The sequence below is a fragment of the Octopus bimaculoides genome, chromosome 1 (genome assembly GCF_046866305.1).
Source record: "Octopus bimaculoides isolate indiv1 chromosome 1, ASM4686630v1, whole genome shotgun sequence".
In the NCBI taxonomy this organism is placed as follows: Eukaryota; Metazoa; Mollusca; class Cephalopoda; order Octopoda; family Octopodidae; genus Octopus; species Octopus bimaculoides.
Window position 1 is genome coordinate 5278067 of NC_142928.1, and position 26284 is coordinate 5304350.

A 26284-nucleotide genomic window follows, 5' to 3' on the forward strand; every position below is an offset into this window, starting at 1 on the left:
ACACTGAATTAAAATGGTCGAATGTAATGTAACCAGTGAAGCTGTCATAAGAACACAAGTCATATGCTGATGCTGTTGTTGTTGTTGTTGTGGTGGTGGTGGTGGTGGTGGTGGTGGTGGTAGTAGCTGTTGTTGTGATAATGGTGGTGGTGGTGGTGGTGGTGGTGGTGGTGATGGAGATATCTTATCCCCCAGGTCAACTTTGTTCAAGCAGACATGATCAAAGGCATTGCAGCCATATATATCGAGAGAGAGAGAGAGAGAGTGAATGTGTGTGTGTGTGTGTATGTGTGTATGTATGTGTGTGTATGTATGTGTGTATGTGTGTATGTATGTATGTGTGTGAGTGCATATGCGTGTGTGTATGTATATTCTAAACACACGTGTGCATGTATATATATATATATATCCGTGTGTATGTTTATAGGCTGCATTGTGTAACATTGTGTAACATTGTGCTCTACCATTAAGGCAGTAGAGTCCATAGGTGCTATATAACGGGTTGAGCGACCACGTTTTCTCGTGTGTTACCTGTAAGTGAAAATATCTATGGTCAAGACGGTAAGGTGCTGAATAACTAACCATTGGGCCATTGGATCAATATTGTCACTAGCGCCGTGTCTGTGGCAGAGACTGGATTCATTTAGCTGTTTGTCGTAATAGTTTAGCCCTGAGTCAGTCCTGACAGAGCACACCAATAATCAAAACTATTTCAGCCTTGATCAGTCTGTCCCTCTCTCCAACATTATCCAATATCTTACTTCCTTTTTGAGGAAGATTTAGCTGTCGTTTCTAGCAGTTTGAGTGACCCTATAGTGCCTCCATCAGTTTATTCCGTGAGTGGTATGAATACCTTTTGTAGGTGACCAATACGTTGTGGAACAAACATTTGATTCGTTGGCTTACTGTTATTTTGTCCCATTGGGAAAGTATATCAGCGAAACACTATAGTCCTTTCCAGGGGATGGTTCATCTCTCATCCTCTTAACGCTAAGGAAATGGAAGTAACCATCAGTTTTAACTTTTCTTAAGCAGTGTCTATTCTGTTGCAAGCATAAAGCACTACAAAAACGGGAAAGAAGAGGCCTATAAACTCAATAGGTGTTGATTGACAGCATGGGCGGTCTGAGAATATTAAGGACCCTCGGGCATAACTGTTTACCGGGCCCCTTTGAATGTGTGTTTTAGTAGAGTTAACATGTAGAGTGCGGGTCCCACAGAGCTCCGGGCCCTCGGGCAGTGGCCGATTGACCAACGGCTCAGTCCGCCCCTGATTGACAGAAAGCTTAAAGAGCTGGATATCACAAACCAGAGCAAAACAAAAGGATTATAATGAGTTCTAGAAAGTAACAGTTCGAGGAAAGAAGCTATTAGAATAAAAGGATTTATGACTAACAGGAAGCTTAGAGAAACGCTGCGCCTGGAAAGAGAAGAGGTCGACATGCTTAAAAGTCTTGAGAGAGGGCACCAAACCAGAAAGTTCATCAGAGCAATAACCATGGAAATGCCTGCAGAAAAGACACAATGAAGATTTGAGGTTTGAAGACGTATTCTTTTCTCCCTTCTATAAGTTTTTGGAGGTCCTGTAGAGAGTCATGAGTATCTGATTAAAAGATGAAATAAAAGTCAATAGTTCTTGAGTTCAAGCATCAATCTCGCCAATCTTGAACGGCCTGAGAAGGCTATGGGCTCAGCTCCTTCTTCGAGGTCCATCAAGTAAAAGGGAAAAAAAGACAAGCCCAACCAATTTTAATATTTCCCCACTTCATTGTTGTTGAGTCCATCAAAGAAAAAAACTGCAGCCGGTCATTGCATTTTATTTAACTTACGTCCTAAATACGTTGCTTTGATTCAATACTTTTGATTGGTTCAGCATTTTTTTTTCATCTTATACTATGATTGTCTCACACTTTTTAACATCATAAGAAAATAGAGAAAGAAATCATGGTTTTTAGATTAATTTTCTCTGTATTTCTGACGAGGGATTGCTATTTATACTTTGATATATTCAAATTAGTGTCTTCATCTTGGTTGTTAAAATCACATCATTTCCCCGTCCTTCTTCAGTTTTCTGCTGTACTTAGTAATGTGCTCAGAACTTGGAACCAAAGTCTTTATTGGTTTCAAATTTTGGTACAATAACAGCAATTTCAGGGGTGCGTGGTAAATTGATTACATTGACCCCAATGATCAACTGGTACTTATTTTATCAACTCGGAAAAGATGAAAGACAAAGTAGACTTCGGTGCAATTTGAACGCAGAATGCAAAGACTAACGAAACGCCGCTGAGCATTTTGCCCAGCGTGCTTGCCGCCTTAACCAAAGCCTTTACTAAGTCCCTATTGGAGGCTTTTATCCCCAACAGGAACATTCTCCTAACTAGTTATCCCCTACTTACAACGTCTCTAGTTTGCTACTATCCAACCAACGTTGGATAGAATGCCCCTTGGAATTCGTCGCAACGCTACGTTTTGAGTTCAAATCACGTTGAGGTCATCTTTGCTTTCCATCGTTTCAGGGTCGATAAAAACAGTATCAATCCAAGATGGTGGATTAGCGGAACTGTTTGAAGATTGGACAAGATGTCTTATGGTGTTTGTTCCAGCCCTTTGTGTTCTGACAGCAACACCTGCTACGACACTTGGCATGGTTTAACTCTTGAATGAACGTAGGTGGCGAAGAGGGGAGAAGATTTTCATGCATGGCCGGCCAACTGCCAGTCTTCCTGAAAAATCTTGCACTAGCATAAGTATATCTGTGGATATACGATTATCGACAAAAGCCCTACCACACATACACACGCACACACAAATATGCGCGCGTGTGTGCACGCATATTCGACTCTCTATATCTCTCCATTCGATTATCCGTGCGTGAGAGAGTTAGGTTTCTGTAAGAAATAAGTTGCATGGGGCCAAATCAAACTGTTTTTAAGAACACTTACAAAAACCAGCATTGCTTGGAACTAAAAGAATTCTTCGCAGGGTTCTTGAAGCATGACCAGTAAAACAAGTGTCACCTTAGTCTGCTGGCTGTGGACAGCCGATGCTTTCCATCATATCCAGCAAAATAAGCTGAGAGTTTTTGTCAAATAATAATAATAATAATAATAATTATTATTATTATTATTATTATTATTATTATGAAGACCCCTACGCATGCAAGACTCCAGGAGCTCCAATAAAACCTGTGATAAAGAGAAAATGATAAGACTTACTGATTCCTTTCTTTTTAACGACGGAAAGCTGTGATCTGAGGGAGATTTGGTTGCTATTTGTAATAGGTCGAACGGCCGCATAGAGACTCCAACGATATTATTATTAAATGAGTCCTAGGCAGCGAACTGGCAGAATTGTTAGAACGCAAAGGAACATAACCTCCCGGTAAATATTGGTGTATCCCTCCATCCTTCCCTCTCTTTCCCTTCTCCCCCTCTCTTTCTCTCTCTCTCCAGTTGTTACATTCTTGATATTCCACTAAGTCATGGGTGGGAGAGTCAAGAAAACGTCCATGCTTGCTTGCGACTATATTGGGGCCTAAAACGATTAAAAAATGCGTGGCACAAGCTCCCGAGTCACACTCAGCGAGCGACCAAGTTGTGTGAGTGTGTGTGTGTGTGTGTGTGTGTGTGTGTGTGTGTGTGTCTGTGTGTGTCTGTGTGTGTATGCGTATGTGTGCATGTGTGTGTGTATACATGTGTGTATGCGTATGTATGTGTATATATGTATGCTACTGGTGACATGTCACAATACAGGCAACCCAACTAAACCTGTTTGGTAAGGAGGGTGTTTTTTGTTGGACACCCTGCAGGACAATATGCAACGTGTCAAAGGTCAGATGAACTGAGTTGAGTCAACGACCATCGAACAGCTAAGAGTGAGAGACCCTTAGGCTTTGTCTTTGATATCTTTCTTGGAGGAGAAAACTCTGATGTAACACCTGTGACTTTGTTTGCACCTAATGATGTAGATTAGGTCTTCTTTGGGGGAAAATGCATTCGTTGTTTACAGAGTTGGATTGGTCCTGTGCAAGGACTTTCCTCTCTTTAAAAAAGCTTCAGACACAGGAATCGTTCGATTTCCAACGTCTCCATTATGTATTGTACAATATCGTTTGCAAAACCGAAAAAGCAAAACACTCAATAAAAAACTTCATGACGGAGTGAAGGCATGTCTCAGTGAGGGTGGTCAGGTCTGTGGACTCCTGCTGCAAGAAGCATCCATCGTTGCCACAAATGTACAAAAATGTGTAATTTGGTAGCAAGGTTGTAAAGGAAAATCTCTTGTTTTAACCATCATCGTTTAAATCTTAAGAAGGTCTTGGGAATATTTATAATCCTAGATATCTTGATCATTTGTTGCATGTGAATTAAAGATTTGAATTCTCTTCTCGAAATCCCAAATTCAGCCATATTTTGCTCCGGACGGATTAATACGTATCTTGTTATTCCAACAATAATAGGAATGAAGTTGAAAGTGTATTTTAGGCACGAAATTTGCAAACTCCTTATCAACGGTCCATTCATGTCCGCTTTCTCGGGTATTTTTCTAACCACTATGGTGTCCAGAACGCAGCTGATTTTCACTACAGAACATATCTTTCCCTTGTGGTCCCATGCAATAATATCTGGAGAGTTGTGTTTTAACTTGGTGGCTGTTTTAATTTTTTATTTCGACCAATATTCTTTTGACCCATCAGCCTCAATATAGTCAACTTCTTCTGTAGGTGTTTTCTTTTTTGTTATCCTGTTCCATATGTGTGTGTGTGTGTGTGTGCGTATGTGTGTGCGCATGTGTGTAAAATGCTGATTCCTTAATTTCAAGTGTAAATTCATAAATGAAAGCAATAAATTTTGCTGTCCATTAAACTTATAAATGTTTTTTTTTTTTCCAGTGAACGCTTTCATTCTCTTTAGTTTTACAATGCATCGTGAAATATTTGAAGCAAACATATACAAGGTAACTTTTGGGCTACAAGAAACTATTGCGACAGAAGACCGCAGACTTCACAAAAGACCATACAGTCTTTCACTCCATTTTCTGTTTCTGGTAAAGTAAGTTATTAAAACACAAGCGTGTTTCCCGTCTTATGACTGATAGCTTTAGGACTATTTTTGCCACTCTGGGTAATGTCAGGAAATATGGTATTCATACAATAACTATTAATTTACCTTTTAGCAAATTTCTTTCTGCTTATACACAAAGATGAAACGTATGATAATTTTCAGAATAAAAATATTTATTACCTTAAAATAATGTTAAATACAATGAATTTCTTGTTTGTGTAACTCCTCCTATCACTACTGTTTTATTTATTCCCTTCCCTCTTTCTCCTCTCTCACAGTGTGTGCGTGCGTGTCTAATGCCTGCCGTTAAGCCTAGTATAAGCACTCATCCTGCACCTCTTCTGCTAACTTTCTCCCCCCCCCCCTATCCCTATCCCTCTATCTTACTTTACTTTCTCTCTCCCCCTCTCTCTTCTCTCTCCCCTCTCTTTTCTCTCTCCCCTCTCTCCCCGTCTCTCTTCTCCTCTCTCCCTCTCTTTTCTCTCTCTCCCCCTCTCTCTTCTCCTCTCTCTTCTCCTCTCTCCCTCTCTCTTCTCTCTCTCCCCTTCTCTCTTCTCTCTCTCTCTCTCGCCTTCTATCTATGCGATGTAAAACGTAGATGGAGAATTCAACCAAAAAACCCAACCAACCGATATTTATATATAAATATATATATATTTATATTTGTTGTTATATAAGTTAGATTGGAACTTAAATATCTTAGAGAACTCATCTCACCAAGAAACAGCTGTATAAAGATCTTCTGTTTCCACCATTATAAGGGAAAGGCACTTGTGCTTTACAGGACATTGCTAGCGAGCTAAACAAGAGCTGTCAAGTGGCATACTACTATGGATGCCAAAGCATGGCTGTACTCGAGCTGATCGTCCGAATACAACCTACGTAGATCAACTCACTAGAGACATTGGATGCCTCCCGAAGACCTCCCTCAACCAATGCAGGGCCGAGATGAATGATGTGTGCGGGTTTAAAATGTCCGAGCAAGCTCGGCCAGATGATAATGGTTATTATGTAGAGATATAAAACTTTTTCCTGAGAGCTATTTTGATACCAACTATATCTACCCATCCGTCCATCCATCTTCTCTGCTCACAGTTCTTAGTAGAGTTGTTGGGGGGTAGAGTCAACCAGTGCCTCCGCCACTTGGTCACTTCAGAAGCAATTGCCATCAGATTTTCCTGCTGGATTCTCAAGCGCGAATAACAAACAATGGATTCTATCCAACCATCTCGTTCTTGATTTACTCTTAAGTCACCTGCCGGTTAGCTTGGCTTGAAGAATCCGTCTTGCGCTTCTATCCTGTAACATTCTATTTATTGAATTTCAAATTCTTTCTTTCCCTATTGCTAAAAATTTCTTAGGATATTCTTTGCTCAGAGTTTGTTCTTTAATAACAATCGTTTATCTCAGAACAGATATTTGAGCCTGCGAGAAGACAGGTAACAAAATCTTACAAGATTCCAAAGACATTATCAAGAAATTGGTCTTTCTCAAGCGATAGATTGAAGAATGTTTTCTAATCCCATTTAGTTTCCGACTATATTCTCATGATCACAATGGAGCCTGATAATTATGAAACTGTAACTTTGAGAATTTTCGCCATTTTTAAAGATATCTTTGCTAAAGTTGACTTCCAGAGAGCAATGAAATAAAAATATATTTCTGAAAATTGTGAAAGACAATCGTGAAACTCATTTATGTCCAATTCCAAACAAAAGTTTTCTTTGTTGCAATTGATCATCTTGAGAGGTTTTTCTTTTTTAAAAAAAAAAAAAAAAAAAAAGCCGTTACGTCCTGTAAACGAAAATTCTTTGAAAGTGAAGTTTCTAAAGCATGATCTGGTAAATGCCTCCAAGCCGTGTTTCTGTTTGTCTTTTAAGAAGTGTAATCTCCCAAACTGTCATCAAAGATATTAAACATTTTAGGGAACTTAAAACTTGTTTTTGCAACAAGTACATGTATTTTTTAAAATTTTATTTATCGATTTTGTTACTTTTGCATCAAGAATAGAAACTTGGACAAACTTTGGAGAAACTTTGCGAGTCCATCAATAAAAATGCATTGGTTCCTTGGAAAGTTGGTTGGTTTTGGTTTGGAAGAAAACCAATGTACCCAGACCAGCAGACTTGTTGCAATGCAACAACACATAAAGAATTAACCACTTCTCGCAAAATCTCATTTTTACCCAATTTTTATTGATACCATTGCCCATATAAGGTAAAATCTCGCTTGGCTTAAATACATTTTTCAGAATCGATAAAATTTCTTACCACCCCATTTCCAATTTTTATCCTACCCCTATCCTATTTTGCCCTTGCCCCTGCCACACTCTAAAACTTAATTTGCATACTCGCCTTCCTATTGGTCGATGATCACCGACCTAATTATTATGCAGGAAGGTTGGAAAATATTACGTCAATTGCCGAAATATCACGTGATCCGGTCTCCGCCATCTTGAAGACAGGAAGCGCCTTTGTGTGTGTATGTGTGTGTGTCAGAGACAGAGAGAAAGAGAGAGAGGGGGATAGAGAGAGAGAGAGGGAAATGCGTGTATATATAGAGAGGGGGAGTGAGAGTGAGAGAGAGTATCAGAGAGTTATCGGCCACGGCTGAGGTGGAGTAAAAAGTGTGTTAGAGAGAGAGAGAGAGAGGCTTTTAATATCGCCATCAACCCCAGCCCGCCACTCGACGGATTATTAAGACACACAGGCAAGGACAACATCAGCGGGTTCTCGCCCAGGTAAGGACCCTAATACGGGATCATCCTGATGTATTTTAGTAAAATTGTTAAGAGACCGGTGAAGCGAAAAAGATCCGATATTAAAACCGCTCGCTCGTTCACTTGTTCGTTTGTTAATAAGCCTAACTGCTGTGAGAGGGGGAAATGTATATATACACACATATATACATGTATGTATATATGTATCTCAGTATATATATATATATATATATAAATGCTTATATCATGTGAGAGAGAGAGAGAGAAAGGCAGTGGCTGAAAGAAAGCGTGATCTCGTTTGATTTCGACATCCATACATTTATATATATACGGTAGATGTGTGTGTATATATATATATGTATACATACGTGTATATACATAGGGAACAGGTTAATATGTATTTAAAGACAATAGTGAGGTTTTTCAGCGCCCAAAGAAGTAATTTTTGATGACTTTAATATTTGAGTTTTTATCGGCCAGAATAAGGGGGGGGGGGGCTGATAGCGTTGTGTCTATATTTCCCGTATATACACCCATATACATCTATATATATGTGTGTGTATATATATATATACATACGTTTTTATACATGCATATATACATAAATATATGCACACATATACGTAAATACGCTCCTACACACACACACATATACACTCGTGTGTGTGTGTGTATATATATTTATAGTTTGTCCTTTTTTCTCTCGTTCTTTTAACTTGTTCCTTGGTTATTTTTATTGATATTTATTCTTCAACTTCTTATATTGTTTGTTAAGATAATTCATAAATCTAATTAAATCTAAAAATTGTGATTTTTTTTTTTTCGAAGTTGATAGAAACAAAAAAAAAAACATCCTCAGTCAATGTCTGTCTGTTCGTCTCTAGTTACTGTGTAGCCTCTCTTTCCTCTACACACAAACACATGGATATATATATATATCCACTGATCTCCATTGTTTCTATGTACAATATATATATATATATATATATATATATATCACTATCACTCTCTCTCTCTCTCTCTCTCTCTCTCTCTCTCTATATATATATATATATATATATATATATATATATCTATCTATACATAGTGAATCTCTCTCTATATATATACACACACACACACACATATTCATTGTGTAGTATGACTTCATTTTAATCTCTCTCTCTCTCTCTATTATTTCTCATTCAATATCTTATTCCTTCTTTCAGTCTATTTAAGTCTTTCTCTTTCAATCACTAGTTTCTCTCCCTCAATCGCTATATAGTCTCCCTCAATCACTATATAGTCTCCCTCATTCATTATGTAGTCTCCCTCATTCTGTAGTCTCTATTTCTCTCATATTTACCTTATAATCTCAACTTACGTTTCTCTGATCAGTCTTTCATTCATTGTCATGTCTCTTAGTATTTTCCTCTTTCCATCATATCCACTCTGAAGTCTACAACATGAATAAAATATAACAGGAAAGAGCAAGATATCGTAAGCACCACCGCGCCTCCTTCATCATCTTTTTTTCCTGTTACAATAAATAGTACCTCCACCTCTTCTAATTGATCAAAGCCACCGGCACACATGTTTCATTTAAAAGGAGGGATATTCTCCTTCTCTCGTCTCCTCCACACTTTATTCTGCTGGTTTTATTTTAGATTTAAAATATCGTTTATTTATTGAGGTATTTCCACTCCACAGTCATAACACATTTCTCTCTCTCGCTCTGTCTTCATATATTCAATGTGCTTCAGCTGAGTTGAGAGGACACACCATTTACACACATATGTTCTCTCATTTAGAATAATTATTATGGGGAAACTCGCCGGTTTCTTCTTCTTCGCTTGCTCACTGGCATCGTGTCGACCAAATATATCTATACAAACATTTCACACTTCACAAAATGAAGACTAAATAAAATAATAGACTTCCGTCTCATTTCAACCGGGGATTTCTTTCACACAAGATCCCCTTAAGAAGCCATTCAATAATATACATATACATATATATATATATATATACATATATATATATATACATATATATATATATATATATATATATATATATATATATATCTGTAGAAGCAGGGAGTGTAAATTGTTTAGATTACTCTTTGGCTCTAGTCAGAGTTTCGCCGATCACGTAATATTATATATAAAACAAGGAGAGTAATTTCTGCTTTCTGTCTTTTATACTTCATCATAGCCGCCATCATTGCTATCATCATCATCACCAAGTTATACGTTATATGTATCGCCTATGGAGATTATATATATATATATGTGTGTGTGTGTGTGTGTAGTCTTTAATGTTTTGTTGCTTTTACCGGTTGTTCTATCTGACCTGTTTATTTTTGTCCTTATTAACATCATTCAATCAACAATGAAACAATAACTGTTTATTCCTATCGTCTGCCCATTTTCCCCCTCAATCTCTATAGTAGTATAACACCACCACCATTACGATTACTACTACTACTACTACTACTACCATTTTCTCTACAGCCAGTTACTGCGTATATAGAGTGTGTATAATATATACACTGCCAGGAATTTCATTGTGCTGTGCGTGCGCGGCACGGATGTATATATATTGTGTTCGTGTGTTCGCTGGTGTGTGTGTGTGTGTAGATGACTGCTTGAGCTGTGTGTGTGGTTGCCTCTTCAACCTGTGTGTGTATGATGTACTTGACTGTTCACTCTTTGTGCGTATATATGTGTATGTATATAGTTGCCTATTCAACCTGTGTATGTACTTGACTGTTCACTCCGCGCGCGCGCGCGCGGTTGCTTGTTTAGGTTGAGTGTGTATATGTAGTTGTCTGTTCAGTCAGTGTGTGTGTAGTTGCCTATTCATTTTCTCTTGTATGTGTGTGTGTGTGTGTTTAGTTACCTGTTCAACTGTATATGTGTGTGTTACAACCACAGTAGTTATTCCCCCAATATCGGAACAGATGTATGTATAGTAGGTAGTAGATAAGTACACACTGATCTTACTGGTACCAATCCATCTATAAATAACCGAATCAGGTGTGCTGCTGCTTCATTCACTTTTACTTCAAATGTGTTCCTTTTTTTAAAAAAAAAACAACAACCATTTCTATTTAAAGTCTGTGACCGGCTTCATTGTATTATTTCTTCCTCCTATCTCGTCTTGTTTACGATATCATTACGCTTATGACATGTCTTTTATTTTATTACCGGTCGTAGTCTTACACCTCTTACTCTCAGCACCTCGTCCGTAACATTTCATCAACTATTCATTATTAAACAATCGAAGCCACTGCAATAATAAATATTGTTTTACAGAACAAATTTATTTTGAGATATCCCAGGCATTTTCTTGTGATAACGTTAAGAAAATATAATAGTTGAGATAATAATACGGAATGTGTTTTCGAAAACAAGTTTGTGTAATCTAAAATAGTTTCCATTGAAAGATTTGCAGCATGTTTTTCAGGAAGATATAAAGAAGAAACTAGAGTGATGTGAGACAGTGAAAGTGTGAATTACTGTTGCAGAACTGTTGATCCTCGATTGAGTGGAGGAGGTCATTAATGGCTGCAACATGGAGAGAACGATCTCTTGCAAGCTCCATACAAACCACTTCGTTTATTATTTTAGTGTTTAATCGACCGCGAACCACCTTTAATTAAGCTTTACCATTTTAGATGTTATTTTATTTTAGCTTTTTTTTTTCTCTCTCTCTCCCTCAGATTTCTTTCGTTTTCTCTTCCGAAAGATTTTTTTGTCTGAGGAAGGCATCAACACTACAGCACATTAAGACTTTCTGATGGAGAAAAGCAGTCACTTGAAAGATATTTGAATGATTGAAGCAAAGAACAGAGTAACTAAGTGTTGTAGGTCATTTACACTGTTATTAATAAGTGAAACCAGTCGTGCTTTTTGTTTGGCTTCCATCAACACTATATCGTTTCTGTTTTCTCTCTCCAAACTCCCTCAACGTTTTCGCAGTTTTAACGATTAACATAATTTACAGAATTCTTACAATTTCTCTGAAAATTACTTGTAATGCCATGAAATGACCGAAACAAGTGAAAAAGTATAGAATCTATCAGTAGAAACGGTGTATTTTTTTATTATATTAAGTAGACTTCGTAAGGAAAATTACATTTCGACATTGTTCTCTGTGTCCTAGTAGTAGTAATGTGTATGTATATATATATATATGTGTGTGTGTGTATGTATATATATGTGTGTGTGTATGTATGTATATATATATATATAATTATCTATTCATATCTGTGTGTATGTGTATATATATATATATATATATATATATATATATAATGTGTGATTATATTTGTATACGTATGTGTTTGGTGAGGTAGTGTGTGTATACGTACATATATAAATGTGTGTACGTGTGTTGTGTGTGTCTGTGTGTTGGTTAACTGCTGCGACACACAGACAGACACTGTCTACTTGGTACACCACTCCTCCCCTTCTAACGTTAAGCTTGGCTGTCTCCTTCCGTCTGTCTCCCTTTGCTGTCTCCCTGAGCTCTAGTCTTCTCTTCTTCATTCAATCTCTTCTAGACAGCTTCAACGCGTGGAAAAAATAAGAGACAGAAAGAGAGAGACAGAGAGCACCTTGCCTTCTTCTTCTTGTTCCTCCACCACCACCATCATTGAATGTGTGTTGAGCCGGTTTGTTAAATTGCGGGAAAAAATACTAAAATAATTTCTCTATTGTAGTTTCTCTAAAATATCTTGTATTCTTTTTTTTTTCCCTTCTGTTGCTTCCTGTTTTCCTTCCTTCTTTCCTCCTCCCCGCCATAAAAACTCCTCTTATTTTCCCTTTGTGCAAACGCATGGGGTTTCGCCTTCAAATTCCTTCCTTCTTCCTTCTCTAACTCCTCCGTTAAAACCATCCATACAAATCGAACGTCCAATATTGGTTAGTTCACCATTATTTATATATATATTTCTCATTAATTATGATTTTCTAGTTTATCTTTGTTGTTGTATGTGTGATTATTGTTTTCCATGTTCGATATCATGTCTAATCATCAAGTACCTGATCGAATTATTATCATCAACCACCTCTCTTTTTCTCTTCCTATTCACTTTCCCTCCCATTTTTTAAATTCTACCCACACTTCTACAATCGTTACCCACTTCTGGCGCCTCCTTTATATATATATATATATATATATATATATATATATTATATATATATATATATATATATATATATATATATATATATATATATATATATATATATAATCTATATCTTACACATGTATCTAAATAGACATACCGTTTAATGTTGTATTATATAAGTCATGGTGAATTTAATAACATCTCAATTATAAGAACTGTGTTGGAATTTAGGCTCCGATTTCCGTGTTACTGAAATGTTTTCTCTCCCCCAGATTATTTTGCTTAAATACAAATTTAAAATGATGCTGTATTTTCCCCCGAAACACCCAAAAATGTTTGAAGTAGGAATTAAAATATTTCTTGTTAACTTTGTGAGATTTAGAAATTTAAACTTCACTTAAAATAGGTTTCAAAAACTTTCTGTTGAATCTCAGTGTTTAAAGATCAGCTCAATCATTAAACTACTTGAAATAATTTATTAGTTTTCTCCAAGTTCTATATATTTGTATCTAAAGTCTTATGTGTTTGTATTATTATAACTAATGTTCTCCCTTTTTTCTTCATAATTATAGTCATGCCGGTCACTTCAACATTGCCATACACTTGTGTTGAAGAATTAAACCATCAGTTCTTTCCTCAGAAGCAAGGAAATAAATAGACATTATTTTATTATGTCTAAATTATTTGAAAACGATATCAGATACTATAATTTTTATTTTTTTTTAGATAGTGCCGTCCGAAATAATTTTGTATCGAAGGTATTCGTGTATAATAGTATTTAATTTTGGTGTAGGATGGAAAAGGTGTGGTCAGATGTATTGTCTGTGTCTTCCTTGTAATAATTGCCTCTTGCATTATTATTGATGATAATTTTTAAGTAGTTGATGTTTCCAGTTGCTAATATTTGTGATGAGATCAATAACAAATCAATCCTGTATAAAACATGCATTGGATTGATTAGATTAAGAATGTCAGATGGTAATCAGAAACTAAAGATTCCACTGAAAAGGTGTATCATGGTTGGTGGAACCGACACCTTACTATTTACAGGTGGGTTATCTATCATCAGATGCAACCATTAAGATTCTTTAGATTGGATCTAATTCCCAATAAGAATTTATTATAATTTACTGGAAATGATATTTCCTTAAAAATGCTTTACATCAGTGATCCATATAATATTTTGTTGTTAAAAATTTGTGTAATGCACAAAATATTTTAACAGTTGTCCTTTTATACAATTCCCAATGAAATTATAAAAACATAATAGGATTTTTTTTTTAAATTGAATAGTTATGAGTGTCCACCAGAGTAAAGTAGGAATCAGATGGGTCTGGATAAAAAAAAAATGGGTTTAGAACCACTACCGAAAGAAAGTTAAGGATGATTCAATTAATATTCTACCAGTTTATTCTGTTGCTTTAATTGAAATCATGGCTCTTATGTATTCCAAGTCTTAACTTCAGAGAAAATGTTGAGGATTCTTCACTGTCTCTACACATTGGGGTACCATTTAAAATTCTGTCATCTGATGACAAACAGACTTTCTACATATCAAAGCTTGTAATCTGGATGATGTTGATCTTCATGGATATTTGCTTCTTTGCCAAATTATAATTTAAAAACCTGTTGTTATTGATGGATTTTGTAAAGGTTTTTCATTTCATTCCAACCATTTGCTTGGTCGTGGAAATATTTCCCCATTGCAGAGAAGCTCATTGGCTCTGCCAGAAGACTGTTGACCCCAATTGTACTTCAGTAATTTAATTGGGGCCCCATGGTGAGTTTCGGTGGGTGGTTTAACTGTAGGAAGAGCATCCATCTTTAAAAATGCCCATGTTTTAATTTGATAAAACTCCCTTTCTGAAGGAATGCAAAAACTAAGAGGGCCAAAGTGTTGTGTTGCTCTAAGATAATGAAGCTCAATTTTATCTGAATTATTAATCAGGACTGTTCAATATAATTGAGACTTGATCAACACTGATTGACTTTTTATTAAATCAGCTTACTTAATGTCATTGCATATATTAGAATCAGTAAACTACAAGACATTCTAAGTTACATGGAGTTTGTTTTTATCTTCTTTGTAAAAACCATCATCATTGAATCCGAAGCCAAAATATATGGAATCTCTGAGCCCTACATCAATAATAGACCCATTTTTTTCCATGTAACAGTTTGGTAGGGAATTACCTTAAATCTAGCTGTTTGATTAATCAGAAATTTGTATACTTTTTGCTCTTGAATATAAAGTAGATTGTAGTTTCCACTATAAAACTGTTAAGAAGCTGTTAAAAATTAATCACAATTTTCAGGTTTAAATTTGTTAAACGTTATTAAAACTACAGTTACATTTATTTTTGCATGTTATGTTAAGGTTCACTGTCTCTAGCTTTTTTAAATCATAAGGCATGTTCTTAAAATTTCTGGCTTTGGTTTAATTCTCTTCAGGTTTTTTGAAAGTATCTTCTTTAGAAGCTTTACTTAAATGTAGCTCAAGTTTGAATCAGCCTCACTTTTGGCATCTCATTCAATTTGATGATAAAGGAAGTTTTAATTGAGTTACAACTCGAAACATCGAATCCCTACAAGTAATTAACAGATGTTTCACTCATTAGACTACGGCCATGCTGGAGTACAGCCTCAAAGAATTTTTAGTCAATGAATCGACTCGAGTAATAGGTTTTTTTTATTCTATTAGTCTCTTCTGTCGAACCACTAAGTTTACAAGGATGTAAACACACCAGCACCGGTTGTCAGGTAGGGGTGGGACACATATCATAATTTAGCGTCCGTTTTTCATGCTGTCATGGGTTGGACGGTTTTGACAGAAGCTTGGCTTCTTTCAGTTAGCGTCTACCAAATCCACTTGATCAGCTCGAAGCTATAGAAGCTATAATTATAAGACTCTTGCCTAAGATGCATGCATAACAGACGTGTTATGCATGTATGACTTGTGAATAATCATGTCGTTTGCATTTTTTATTTCAATTCATTTCTGTATATTTAAATAACTGAGATTTTTTTTTTTGTGTGTATTTATGAATTTTATTTTCAGCTAATTTTATGAAGTTCTTTTTGTAACTATTCAATTTGTTTTAATTTAGTTTTATATTTTGTAATATAATGTAGTTATTCATGTTAAATAATTGTGGTATATTGAGAAATGGCACGGGTGGGTTAAAGTACTGTTAGCCTGTGCAACGAACCCTGTCTTTGAATTGATTACAAGTGAAAATGGTCGTGAAGTTTAATGACTAATTAATTAATTAATTGTAAAAATACTGAGTATTTATTGGAATTCATTTCAATAACTTTGTTGTTACCATGTTACGAGTTGTTTCCCTTCGTCACAAACATGGCCGACATTGTCTTAGGATGTTTTTTACCAAAAAACTACATCAGTATGTATATGTTGTTGCTGATAATAGCGGTGATTAGTATATTATGTGTATATATACAGTGACACTGGATTATCCCGAGTCATTTGTTTGGATTTAAAATCAACTGGAGCCACTGTTTACTGCATTTTCCAACGAAACTTCTATCTATACACCTGTGCCCTCCCTCGTTTGAATAGATTAGATTTTTACTAATGTTTTGTTTTAAGCAACTAGTCTTTTCAACACACTACACCAAAATTTCCGGAATTTAAAACATCCGAGTTGACATTTTTAACTCTTGATACCAATCTGTCTCAGACCACCCCTAGTTTTATGAATACAAAATTCCTGGTAATTTTTTAACGTCCGTATTCCATGTTGGCATGGGTTAGACGGTTTGACAAGGAGCTGCCAAGGCCTGGGATCACACCAGGTTCCAATGTCTGCTTTGGCATGGTTTCTACGGCTGGATGCACAGAGTGTACTGGGTGCTTTTTACGTGGCACGGCACTTTTTTTTTTTTTTTACTTGTGGTCTAAATTAGAATTTTCCATCAAAATTTGGTAATGACAAAGTTATTTTACTAAATTCTATCTGAAACAAAGATACTGTAGTATTTCAGCAGAAATATATGCTAAAAAAAAGGGTTAAAGTGCTAAAAATTTTATGTTTGTGCTCCAAACATCAGATTAATAATGACAAAGAATGTATTCTAACAGGAATATGGTTAGAAAGGAATTAACCTTTTTCTTAGCCAAAATGCAAATTTTTCGTCGACTTGAAAGTTGTTTGAGATTACTTATTCCTTGTTCTTAGGATTTTTTTAAAAAATGAATTATTTATTGGGGGTAGGGGCTTGACTGTGTTAAACACTTTGTGACATTTTTTTTTCTCTTTTTTTGTTCCAGTGAGGAAAGTGTACTTGCTGCCAGCTTGCTGCCATTATTTTCTTGGATTGTCTTGTGAACCATGTTAATTTGCCACAACTTTCTTCTTCTATATTGATTTGGGATGGAAAGTTGCAACACTAGCCTGGATGTTGGAGAAATGAAAAATAATTGCAGCCAAGAAAGTGCCGACAGCATATCTGACCTAGAAACTTCTGTGAAGAACGGCGTTGGAAAGAATTTAGTTCCTGGGGAAAAATCTGATTTCTTGAGAAATAAGTCTAAGGGAGAACAACAGCAGAATGTCTCTTTAAACGAAGATAAAATTGATAACGAAGAAAGCAAAGAAAATCAGCTTAGTAAAATCAAAAGTCCAGTAGATAAGATTACTGTAGAAGACGAATCTGACGTAATAATTACTTCTAGTGAGAAGTTGGAGAAAGCAGAAAAGAAATCTGATAGTCCTTCTAAAGGGGAAACTGACCCTCTAAAAGTTGTCATTAAATTAACTGACAGTAACAAGAAGAACACCAACAACGACGACGACGACGACGAAGTGGAAGTTTTAAATACTGCAGCGAAGATCAACTCGGCAAACAACGGCCTTGAATCGGTTGCAAAAGAGAATCAAAGAAAAGTTAATGATCTAAATCCTTGTGAAAGATCTCGTCTTCATTTGCAGTCTTCAAATTGTCAATCAAATTCTCTTCTCACTTCAAACAGCAATAACCAGCTGCGATCTGGGCCTTTCAGTGCTAACAACAATCATAATAAGGTTCAGCAGCCACCTGAGCTGCCGTCTTTCAACCTGGCTAACCAACAGAACAATTATGCTCCGCTATCTGGAGCTAAAATTCCCAAACCTCATATACCTTCGATGTCTCCACTAAACAGTTCTCAATCCAGTATGAATTCTTCAAAAGGAGGTACGTCTCCTTTCTGCTCGTCACCTAATTTTTCTAATTTCAACATCAACGATAACGATGATTCTAAAGATACTTTGCCAAATTCCAGTGTTGAACAGATTGAGGCTATCAAGAGAGAAACGCTTCTACATTCTATGTCAACCAAGGCTCAACGCATCTTGAAAGCAAAAGCCAAGGCAGAGCTATTGATGAAAGCTGATGAAAAACTAGGTCCGCTAGCCAACTTCCTGAACAACTTGGGGCTTGACATTGTTAAACAATCTGTTTATCAAGAAGCCATCCATATTCAGTCTCGGAAGCAGCAGTCTGGCAAACTAACAGATGTTGAGTGTTCTCAACTGGACAAGATGCGGACATCCTGCAGGGAGCTTGCTGAAAAACTGAAACATCTTAAGCTCAGCTACAGGAAGTGCAAATTATGCAATTTTGTTAGTGAGTCGGTCAATGTCCATTTTTGGCATCGTGAACATCCACATGTTAACAAACGAGAAGACTTTTGTTGTTCCTATTGTGATTTCCTGACCAGAAACAACCTGGCTTTCAACTTTCATATGGAGGCTGAGCACAACATCAAAGGACGAAGTATGGAAAAGCCAGCGTTTTGGCAATGTAGTCTCTGCCCATTTGAACACAACTCTAAGAGTAAACTAACGCAGCACAGGTGGAAGTGTGAAAAGAACTTTGAAATGAAAACTCACTTGTCGCCGTCCCCTGAAACTGATATCAATTATAGCTTGTACGGGGTATTCTACCTCTCCGAGAAAGAAGAGGCCCTGAAGGCTATTGCTTTGCATAAAGCTAAACAAAATCAGATCAAAGCGCAGCAGGCTCAGTTTAAGTTGCAACAGCAACAAGCAGCTGCGAATCGAGCAAGCTACTTCAATGCTAATAAAATTTCTCCTATTCAGTCGAAACCAATGAATCAAGGAAATATGAATGTAAACCAAAGAATTCCTGTTTTAGTGCATCCCAAAATAGGTCAACCGCAAGTGCCAGGGAACCAGATGAGAAATTTCAATGCAAGAGGGAACATGCAACCGAATCGATTCCAGCAACAGTCTCCAATTCGGCCCCTGGTTAACCATCTTGGAATGAAACACTTCTCTCCTGGCATGCCCCAAAATAATATCCGTGGAACATCTTTACTCAACCCAAACAAGGGACATCAGAACCTAAGCCTGATGCGGACACAACTTCCTGTGAAAGATTTACTCAACATGCATCAACAGGTCAAAGGCCATAATGTAGTTACTGCCAAGTCTTTAGCCAACCAGAAATTAATACCTTCCAACAATCAGCCCATTAATGATGTTAGTGAGTTTGAAATCTGTGAGCTGTGTGGCGGCTATGTTAAAGATCGGGAAGCTCTGCGTATTCACTTCTTCTACGCTCATAGAGTTGAGATGCCTGCACTTATGTTCGAGAAACCATGCCCTCCTCTTTTCTGTGATGTTTGTGAAAAGAAATTCTGGACTAGCCAAGGCCTCCAGAAACACAGGGTTTCCTTGAAACATTATGCCAAGGGTTCTCTCTCTCAAGTATGCATCCTTTGTGGTTGTCTTGTTTCTCATCTGCTTAATCATATGACTGACACCCATCAGCTCAACTTACAGGACTTCCTGAACCAAAAGCGATGCATTGTTTGTGGGAAGGTGTGCCAGAGCCGATCTGAAACCGAGATCCACATGGCTGCCAGTCACGGTATTTTAGTGAAGCGTAGTAACTCGAATTCAATGGATGCCAAGGTGAAACTTGACGAGAAAGGAGGTGGTAATTCCATGGCTATGGCAACCAAAACCGGAACTGCCACCCCTGGCTCGTCGGCCTCTCAGTTGGTAAAAGGCAACTACTGTGTGTTTTGCAAGGTACCGTTTGCGAGCAATGCTGAATTGACACAACATTGTCTACTCGTACATAAGGCTTGCAAAAAATGCGGCATGGTTTTGCCAGCAGAGGGTTCTCTTGGTAACCACAGATGTCAGATAAGCATTCCAACGGTGAAAGCTTGCAGTGTGTGTAAGAAGCAGATACTCATTCAAGAGTTTATAAAGCACGTTGAAGAGAGGCATTTGAAAAAATGTTCTATCAAACTCAAGCGGCTCAACTCAGAAGAGATCAACGCAGAAATGAAAGAGAAAAAATTACACCTGGATATATCTGGTGGTGCTTCTCCTTGTTCAATATCTGGCAACATTGATTCCGGGCAAAACAGCGTTTCTGGGGATGTAGGTAGCAATAGTTCAGCTCGATCACATAAACGAAAACCAGAAGAATCCGATAGAGCAGCGAAACGCAGTAAAATTTCTCTAGATAATGATAGTAATTTTGAGGCTAAATCCGAATCTATATCTATAAGTGATAGTGATGATGATGTGGAAGTTATTAATGCTGGCAGTAGCTCTGCTGATAAGACTAAATTAGATTACCCCAAAAATGGTTCTGTTGATAAAAAGAAAGAAAGTAGTAAGACTGGCAGTGTTTCCGAATCTGCAGCACCTGAGAAGATGGATGTCGATGCGTCTCAAGAAAGTGAAGAGGAGAGCGACTGGAGTCAGAAAGGAACAGCTGCTGACAAGGACAAACAGGATGAGCAGGAAAACGCAACCGCTAATAATAATAATAACAATAACAATAATGGTTCTACTTCTGCAAAACTGGAGTCTTCCAAAGAATCTGATGAAAGCTATGATAGTAAGAAAAGTCCTGTGAAATCAGGGAGTGACAAAAACATTACAGACAGCACCGAATGAATGGAGTGATTTGGTAAAAATGACTTAAACATATATAATATATATAAACAGCCTGAACATTATTCAGAAATATTACCTCTACTCCTGGAGTCTTCATGTCTGTTGAGAATAATCTCTATTGCCTTGAAACTATGCTATATCTTAGGAACCAAAATAGCAGTCATCGGCAAGGGAATTGTCACTCATGCTGTGTATGTAATGAAACTGTTAACACTGACCTGTTGCCCAGTCTGGAGTTAAACTCTTCCCCCAAAGATGTGGGCTTAGGGTCTCTGTTTTATGTAGAACTAAAAACTACTCAAATGGCTTTTGACTTTAATTTTTTTTTTTTTTTCCTTCCCTTCTCCCCAAATCTATGAATGCCATTGAAATATGTATGTATTAGAATCTTTGGCTGTTATCAAATTAATTAATCACTTGTATTAATAATGATTAATTTTTTTGTCCATAATTGCTCTTGGAAAAATTGAAAATTTCTATTAACTTTCTTATTGAAAAAAACCCCCCCAAAAAAATAACAAAAAAACAAGCAAACCATTTTGTCTGCTACTGTAAAATGTTTTCACCTGAGTATAAATGGTACAGATGAATCAAAGACAGAAGTGCTGAGGTGTTGTGTTGAGCTTTTCGAAATAGACATGTCACCATTTGTTGACAGCATGATGACTTTTGTAGTTTACCACCCCCCATCCCCCCCCACCAGGTTTTTTTCTTGCGTAATCAATGTTACTCACACACAGACACACACATAATACACAGTAATTATATTAATAATAATAACATTCTAGTTACACCCATCACATTCAAGAAAGACTCTTCGAACTTATTTTTACAGAATTTTCATTTTTTCCTTAGTTTTTTTTTTTTTTTTTTTTTCTCTTTGTTTAATTACTGAAGCTTGAAATATATAAATATTTGAGCTCCTCAAAACAGACAAAAAAAAAAGAAAATACTCTATTTTGGAACTGTTGAAAGGAAAATATTTATCTCCATAATAATTGCAGGTTTCTTTTGGGTTTTTCTTTTTTTTTTTTTTTTTTTTTTTACAGGGAAACAACATTCCTTTTTTTTTTATCAAAAAGAAAAAATACAATTAAAAATTATTATTTTTTTTTTTAATATTAATATTTAGATAAAATATCACAACTGGTTTGTTTGACATCCGAGGCTCTCTTGAAATAAATTTGTGATTTTAAACATTTAGATTAATTACATAGCTCTCTCTCTCTTCTGAAATAAAGTTAATCAACCACTTGAAATTCTTGGAATTTAATGGACTTAATTCTCTGTCCACACACACACACACACACACACCTGTAAACACCTTTTTAACTTAGTTTGTTTAATTATTATTATTATTATTATATAAGCAACCACAGACAGCATTTAGATGCTGGCTTGCCTCTGGATCTTAGACTTTCTTAAAGAATTAGTCATTACTCCATCTGAAAAGAACTTCAACTGCTTTTTATTTACCCATAATTTTTTTATGTTGTCCTCTTCCTGAAAATTCCATTATTATTATTCAAGGCGGTGAGCTGGCAGAATCATTAGCACACTGGGCAAAAATACTGGCATTTCACCCATTTTTTAATGTTCGGGTTCACATGCTGCCATGGTTGACTTTTGCCTTTCGTCCTTTCAGGGGTGAAAATAAGTACTGATCGAGCTCTGGGGGCGATGTACTTGACTATTCCCCTCCCTGATAATTTCAGGCTTTGTGCCTGTGGCAGAAAGGATTATTATTATTATTATGATCGAAGATGTAGGAAGAATTTTGACTGTTTTTAGTTCTCAGTGTCCATCCACAAACGCTGTTAAACCATTAATTTTATTTGCTTCATGTAAGGGAGATAATCTAATAGTAATTATATTGCTTTTGCTAGGGTCTCACCAATTATCTCGTCTAGTTCATCTTCTCGTCATTCCCCACCTCCTCTCTTATTCTTGGTCAGGGTGGTGTTGAGTAGTTGAGGCTGGACTTTATTATTTATAGATAAGTCGTTCTTTTGTCTGTGTTTTTGCTTCTAAAACTCATTGCACATTACCATCCTGTTAATATTCATTTGCATGTTTGTCACCAATGAAGTGATGGCAAAGTCCTCGTTGTGGTTTTTGTCTTGGGCCCCCCCCATAAATAAATGTAACAGCACTTTATTCAGTATATAAATGAAAGCCATTTCTTTGCCATCTCTGATACATTCACAAGAAATCAGTCCACCACTGTGTTTGCTGAGGTATCGACGTGCTATTTCCTCTGACAATCCACTGCATATTAACAATTGAGATGTGTGGTGACCAATTACAGTTTGGTGTTACATTGTAATTATTTCTTTTATCATCGTCATTTAATGTCCGTTTTCCATGCTGGCATGGGTTGGACAGTTTGACAAACTGGCAAGCGAGAGAGCTGCATCAGGTTCCAATTGTCTGTTTTGGTATGGTTTCTACAGCTGGATGCCATTCTTAATGCCAACCTCTTCACGGAGTGTACTGGGTGCTTTTTACGTGTTGCTGGCATGCACCCCGTGAGCTTGCAAAATACTAACCTCTCAGCTGAGAGAGGGAGTGAAACCAAGAGATTTCTCTTTAAACAATTTTTTAAATCTTATTTATCATCTCGTCAAATTTCTGTTTAACATTAGACTGTTTCATTGCTATTGCATAACCTGGACAATTAGGATTTGATCCTTTTCACACCAGCTCATCTCATTTTGCCTTTCATTCTACAATACAATTTTCCTGTTTTAAAGTAGTCCAAATTAACCCTTCCATCAAAATTTCATGTTAATTTTTGTTCCAAGCACCAGCTGAATAACAAGTTATTTTAGTGAATTCTTTATTTTCAAAATTTCTTGCAACAACGCTGTAATATTTCAACAGAACTGTGGTATCTTCAATGCCATGTCTCCTACTGTCCTAACCACGGTAATGGGTGGTCTTTTATAGAATTCTGGATGCTTACAAGACATATCAATAACATAGTAGTATCATCTCTTATTACTACAGTCCATGGCTTTATTCTCTTGGCCTAATTTTGTTGCCAAAATTCTTTATTTTCTGTCTGTGTAGAAGTAAACAGTTGTGTGAACCATTTCTGATATCTATTTGTGTATGTTGTGGAATTGAACATTTATAGACTTTCTTTGTCAGAACCAAGAACTACCCTCAATGAAATCCTATTGAATGGGGAAACATCTTTTCACCCTCTTCTCACCAAGTTGAAGTTCTTGTATAATAATATTTTAAACCATTTTTTTTTAAAGATATTTTACTGTTATGATTTAATAAAAACATGCAAACTAGTTTAGTATGGTTTTTCTCTGTTAGAATTTAATTTTTGATTCCTTTTATACCCATTGGCTGACACATATTTTAGTGTTTTAGAAGTAAGGGCTAGTCTTAGACATACTTAAGGAGCTGGCTTCACAAAATGGCATGTCCCTTTTCCTGTAATTGCTGTTTTCATATGAAAATAACACTATGAATGCTATTCAAACCACCATGCCCTAATAATAAATTGGTTTATTTCAGCAAAAGTCTCAGAATGCACTGAATTAAAATATTATCACTTGTATCCTGGTATCTTGTGCATCTTACCTTCCTTGGTTCATCGTTGTCGTCCGTTTTCCATGCTGGCATGGGTTGGACAGTTTGACTGGGGACTGGCGAGCCAGGAGGCTGAACCAGGCTCCAATCTGTTCTACAGCTGGATGCCCTTCCTTTTGCCAACCACTCCAAGAATGTAGTGGGTGCTTTTTACGTACCATTCGGATCACTGTCAAATGTAAATGCTTTTATTTTCATTGTTTTGAATTGACTAGCTTGGCCAGTTTGAACATAAAGCATGTAGAATATTTGGGCTTAATTATAGCCTGTTAAATGCTAACGAGTTATTAATGAAATCGTAATCATTGTTTTGACCTCCACTTTTTAATGCTCTCATGGATCAGGCAAATTTTTTTACATCCTCTTCCTGTTGCCAACCCTCAACTTTTCCCAAGCAAAGTAACACCCCCCCCCCCCCCATGGCCAGACATGTTTTTGCAGAAAATCAGAAATGAATGACAATGACTCATTTACAACTGTCCTACAATGTCAAGACAATCAAGCACAAACACAACACTCGTAAATATATTTTGCTCCTAACGGTCATTTTAGCTGCTTATGTATAAACATGCAAGTTTTTCTCCACCTGGATTTTCGTTATTATGCTCTTAATTAAGGTGGCAACATGGCAGAATCATTAGCACTAGACGAAATGCTTAGCGGTATTTCACCTGTCGCTATGTTCTGAGTTCAAATTCCACCACAGTCAACTTTGCTTTTCATCCTTTCGGGGTCAATGAAATAAGTACCAGTTATGCACTGGGGTTGATAAAATCAACTTGCTCCTCCCCCCCAAATTTCAGGCCTTGTGTCTAAAGTAGAAAGGATTATTATGCTCTTAATTACTGTAGATATATATTCTTTCATGTTTTATACGTATCTCTTTATATATTTAGCTGACAGGCTTCTTCCAGTTTTCATCTCCCAAATCCACTCACAGGGCTTACAGTAGAAGACATTTGTCCAAGGTGCTGCACAGTGGGATTGAACTGGAGACCATGTGGTTCAGAAGCAAACTTCTCAACCATACAGTTATGCCTGTACCTGAGAAACTGATGGTCGTGGACCTTAATTTTTAATATCATGAGAGTGATTTTGGTAAATTGAAATTGAAAAAAGCCCTTCATATATCATCATCATCAGCAACTTTCTATGCTGGCATGGATTGGACAGTTTGACAGGATCCAATTGCCTGTTTTGGCATGGTTTCTGGGTGACCTTCCTAATGCCAACCACATTACAGAGTGTGCTGGGAGCTTATATATACATGCATGTTACTGTCACCTTGTCTTGTCATTGCATAATAATTGTAAACAAGACGTCAAGCCGGCAGAATCGTTAGCACGCCAGGCGAAATGCTTAGCAGTATTTCGTCTGCTGCTATATAGTTCTGAGTTCAAATTCTGCCGAGGTCGACTTTGCTTTTCATCTTTTCGGGATCAATAAATTAAGTACCAGTTACATACTAGGGATCAATCTGATCGACTGGTTTCCCTCCTCCCTCGAAATTTCATGCCTTGTGCTTATAATAGAGGGGTATAGTTGTAAACAAGTGCACCATGCAAATATGTTTGGAAATATTACTTTTCTTAGAAACCTGTGAGGGTTGGCAACAAGAATAACATCCAACTGTAGAAGTTCTGCCTCTAAGAATTGTTTGATCCATGGAAAAGCGAGCATTAAAAATGATATCAAAATCTCTGAAGTTGTTCATGTTTAGTGCAGTGAATTGTTTAATAAGATGGCCTCTATTGCACGAACTTATTCTGCGCAAGTCCTTCACAAATTACTTTGTCCAGTTGTATGGCTACACTGGTAGAACATC

The 26284-nt window shown here is 36.7% G+C and overlaps 1 protein-coding gene across 2 annotated transcripts; it reads left to right on the plus strand.

The window, feature by feature from the left end:
• Positions 1 to 7749: 7749 nt before the first annotated feature.
• On the plus strand, positions 7750 to 24155 carry LOC106876875 (uncharacterized). Of its 2 annotated transcripts, none has more exons than XM_014925614.3 (2): positions 7750 to 7806; positions 17196 to 24155. In XM_014925614.3, exon 2 carries the CDS (start codon positions 17299 to 17301, stop codon positions 20848 to 20850), a length of 3552 nt encoding a protein of 1183 aa, XP_014781100.1. In that variant the 5' UTR covers positions 7750 to 7806; positions 17196 to 17298; the 3' UTR covers positions 20851 to 24155. The 2 variants fall into 2 exon arrangements, with proteins under 2 accessions (XP_014781100.1, XP_014781101.1); XM_014925615.3 differs by lacking the exon at positions 7750 to 7806 and adding an exon at positions 12201 to 12695.
• Positions 24156 to 26284: the final 2129 nt, after the last annotated feature.